Raw genomic sequence first — 4,019 nt, forward strand, 5'->3', positions numbered from 1 at the left:
CAACCCACGTGGAATCTCTGTTTGGGAACCATTGCTAGACGAGGGTAGTAGGCTTTTGGGATCAACGTGAGGCGGTATCTCCTTAGGACCAAAGCCTGGTGGGATTCCTCCTTCCTAGGGTTTTCTACAGCTTGAGAAGGCAGAGGTGGGATATGCTTGGGACCAATTCGAGGTGGAGTTCCCCCCTTCCTAGGGTTTACTGTATCTTGCCAAGGAGGCAGTGGCAACAATTTATACACATTGCCAAACTCGTCGATGTAAGTTTGTAGCCCCGTTTTAGAATCAATTTGGCATTCCACTCTAGGTTCTGCAGGAGGTTCTACAGCTTTGTCAGCCCGTTTGAATGAGCACATATGTCTCACTGGGATCGATATGCTTAACATCTTGAGCAGAAGAAATCACAGAGTCGACAAAGTTAACAAGAGTTACCTCCGTAAGATCCTGATCTCTGACCAACTCGTAGTCAGCTTGGTCTTGTCCCACATCTCTCGAGGGTCACCCAAAGTAAATGGATAGAGTTGCCATCGGATTTTCCCAGATATAGGGAGTGGTATTCTGAAGTACTTGCACCCTGCATCATCTACCAAAAGTGTTGAGCATAATTTATGTGACCATAATAGCATAACTTTTTTGGCGCTAGCGAACATTGGTCATTTGTACGGGGTGATGTATCTTGTTTCCTAATTGTCTTGTTTCCTAATTGAAGCCCAGTTTTGTTTCACAAGATCATCCTCCTTTTGGAAATGTGGGTCATATGCATAGAAAGCATTATGTGCATCCTTGTACACCATAGTAGCAGGGGAACCCCGTTTCCCCCCATTGGGAACGGTGGAACGCGTTCCCCCATCGCGTGGACAAGTGGAACGCCGGGAACGCATGGTGGAACGTGGCGGTGATCGAAAAATGGTGGAACGGCAGGGAACGTAGGTGGAACGCGCCAGGGAACGCTAGCCTACCGTTCCCCCACGTGGGAACGTGCAGGTGACGTGGAATTTTTAAAAAAAATGAAGCCCGTAAGCCTTGCAGCACTAGGCGCTTTTCGGAAATTCGCACAAGCCCGTACGCCCCCCGTTGCCCGTCGCATTTCGGAGTTCACGCCGTTGCTGTCCACAACTCCACGAGTACAGCCGCCAGGCTCCAGCGCCCGTACTGTCCTGCCCGTACAGCAGCGCCCGTACTGTCCTGCCCGTACAGCAGCTGTCCTTTCAACTCCTGAGTCTTGACATTCTGTACTGCAGCCTGCTGCCTGCATAGTACAGTACTACAGTCGCCCCAGCCACCACTGGCAGCCAGGCCCCCAGCCCTTGCACTGTGCAGACTACAGTCATCTAAAAGGCAAGGCAGCAAGAAGCTTTTCTCTTTTTTTTTTGAACTTTGAACTTTTGGTGTTTTAAAAATTACCTATGGTGAATCACAATCTGGACTGCACACTGCACAGTGCACAGTCTCTCCCCATTAAACAGAAGAAAAAAAAGGACTCATTTCTCTGGAATGGTTAACTTTGAAAGCCTATTCAACTTTTTGCCCGAATTTGCAGACATCATGGCTTACTCGGGTTCAAAGCGATCAGCTTCGAATGCTACTTGGTGGGACGAGGTTGAAAGGCTAGAAAGGTATTCATCTAAGGGAGGTGCAACACGATGGAAATGCAAGCAATGTAACAAAGAGAAGTCAGGAGGAGCAAACTGTGTCAGAGCACATCTATGCCATGTGAACAATGAAAAAGCACAAGTGAACAAATGCCCAGGGACAACACTTGAAATGCGTAGAGAGCTTTTGGCAAAGTACCCAAGTGAAGAGGAGAAAGCATGTGCACGAAAGAAACCGGCAGTTGATGCATCTTACTTCAGTAGACAAGGGGAAGATGTACACTTGGGAGATGGACAACAGTATGGAGGACTTGGGAGCTTTGCATTTTCCCAAGATTCGCAGTCTATGGGTGCAAGTTCCGGCAAGCAGCAAACCTTGGGAGCAGCTTGGGATCCCCGCAAGAAAGAGAGGGTAGATGCAGCTGTTGCAAGGTTCTTTTATCATGATCATGTAGCATTCAATGTTGCCAGGTCTCCATATTTCATTGAAATGGTCCAGGAGATTGCACGGTATGGCCCAACATACAAGCCTCCTTCATATGAGACCATACGCACCACCTTGTTGCAAAAGGAGAAAGCTGCAATTGAATGTGCTTTAGAGTCTGTGCATGAAAGTTGGGCAAAGAATGGTGTGTCACTTATTGCAGATGGTTGGAGTGACACTCGAAAAAGGTCCATTCATGGCATGGTTGCTTATTCTCGAGGAAGAATGCAATTCATTTCCTCACATGATGCTTCTGGGACTAGAAAAACTGCAGATCAGCTTGTGGAAGAGTGGGCCGAAGGTATTGAGAAAGTTGGACCAGAGAATGTTATTCAGTTCTTAGCTGATGGTGAGGCAACAAATAGAGCAACTGGTCTTAAGCTTGAAGACAGGTATCCGCATATCACATTCAGTCCATGCTTTGCTCATTGTTTGAGCAACTTATTGAAGGATGTTGGCAACTTGCCATGGGTTGATCCACACATTCAAAAAGGCAAGGAGATAATAAGCTTCATTCAAAACCATCAGTTTATTTTGAATGAATTCCGCAAGAGATCGGCCAAAAAGGATCTCTTGAAGTACTCAGAGACACGCTTTGGTTATAACTTTCTCATGATGAAGAGGTTATCCAAAGTGCAATTGCCTTTGAAGCAGTTGGTTGTATGCAATGAGTGGATGGGATGGGCACTTTCTCGCTCAAGAGCCGGCATAGAGGTTGCAAGAACCATACAAGACTTCACATTTTGGGATGAAGTCAATACTATCAATGCTATGATGAAGCCGATCATGCGCTTGATGCAGATTGCAGATGGACGGGAGCCATGCATTGGCAAGGTTTATGAGGGGGCTGACCGAATGATCGAGAAAATAGGGGAAATGGGCTTGTCTGATGAGAAATATGCAGAGGTTCGAGAATTATGTGAAGCACGATGGAATGGTTATCATTCTCCTATGCATGCTGCAGCGTATGTCTTGGATCCCGAGTTCCAAGGATGTGGACAAGAGGCCGATGATGAGGTGATGGATGGTTGGGAGACAGTGCTTTCTAGGCAGGTTCGTGATGCAGATAAACGAAGGTTGGTGAAAGACCAACTTGGATTTTATCGCAGCAAGTTGGGAAGGTTTGGATCGGCTGATGCTCAGAGAGATAGGTTTAAGATAGGGGCTGCTTTATGGTGGGAGGATTATGGGGCTCGTACACCACAGCTTCAATCATTGGCAGTAAGGATCTTGTCTCAAGGTGCAAGCTCCTCTCCGATTGAGCAGCTATGGAGTGTGTTCGGCCATGTTGCATCCAAGAAGAGGAACAAATTTGGGACAAAACAAGTCAATGACTTGATTTTTGTAAGTGCTAATTTGCGCTTGCTTGGTGCTATGGCATCTCCCAAACCAGAGAAGTTTATATTGCTTGATGAGGAGTCCTCGGATGATGAGGAGACACATGGACTTGCAGATCCTGGTCAGGATGGGATTGAAGATTTGGATGCTGCAGATGTTGGTCTTGATGATATGGCTTTCTTGGATGACATAGATGATAGTCTCCTTGATGGCATCACTGGCAGTAGCCATGCATGATATCTCCTTACTATTTTATCTGATTGTGGCTTTTGTGCTCCGTACATGAAAACACTCCCTTGTTGCGATTTAAAAGCACGTGAATGCAGCAATTCTCACACACGACCCTTAAATTTAAACCACTTTGATTTATTTATTTTTGGAAAAACAATTATACATTTTGGTTTCCTTACTTTCGGCAAGTTCTGGCCAACACAGTAGCCATGGGAGAAGTGGGAAAAGGGCGGCCATTTGGAGAGATGACATGGCACCCGGGTTTTCTTGACACACACAGCTCTCTCTCACGTTCGCCACATGCGAGCCCGACTTTACACACTTTCTCTCTCTCTTCGCTGGCTTTAGGCTCTAGCAGTTCAAGCTTCTCTCTTCTC

General features: G+C 46.5%; 1 protein-coding gene across 1 annotated transcript; it reads left to right on the plus strand.

Annotated features, from left to right (window-relative positions):
• The first annotated feature begins 1,399 nt into the window (after positions 1-1,399).
• Positions 1,400-3,648, plus strand: LOC147613341 (uncharacterized). The gene is made up of 2 exons (XM_086782779.1): positions 1,400-3,010; positions 3,467-3,648. Exons 1-2 carry the CDS (start codon positions 1,492-1,494, stop codon positions 3,646-3,648), a joined length of 1,701 nt encoding a protein of 566 aa, XP_086638905.1. The 5' UTR covers positions 1,400-1,491.
• The last annotated feature ends 371 nt before the right edge of the window (positions 3,649-4,019 follow it).

Source organism: Cibotium barometz, chromosome 44 (assembly GCF_041138505.1).
Source record: "Cibotium barometz isolate CiBa-2024 chromosome 44, ASM4113850v1, whole genome shotgun sequence".
Taxonomy (NCBI): Eukaryota; Viridiplantae; Streptophyta; class Polypodiopsida; order Cyatheales; family Cibotiaceae; genus Cibotium; species Cibotium barometz.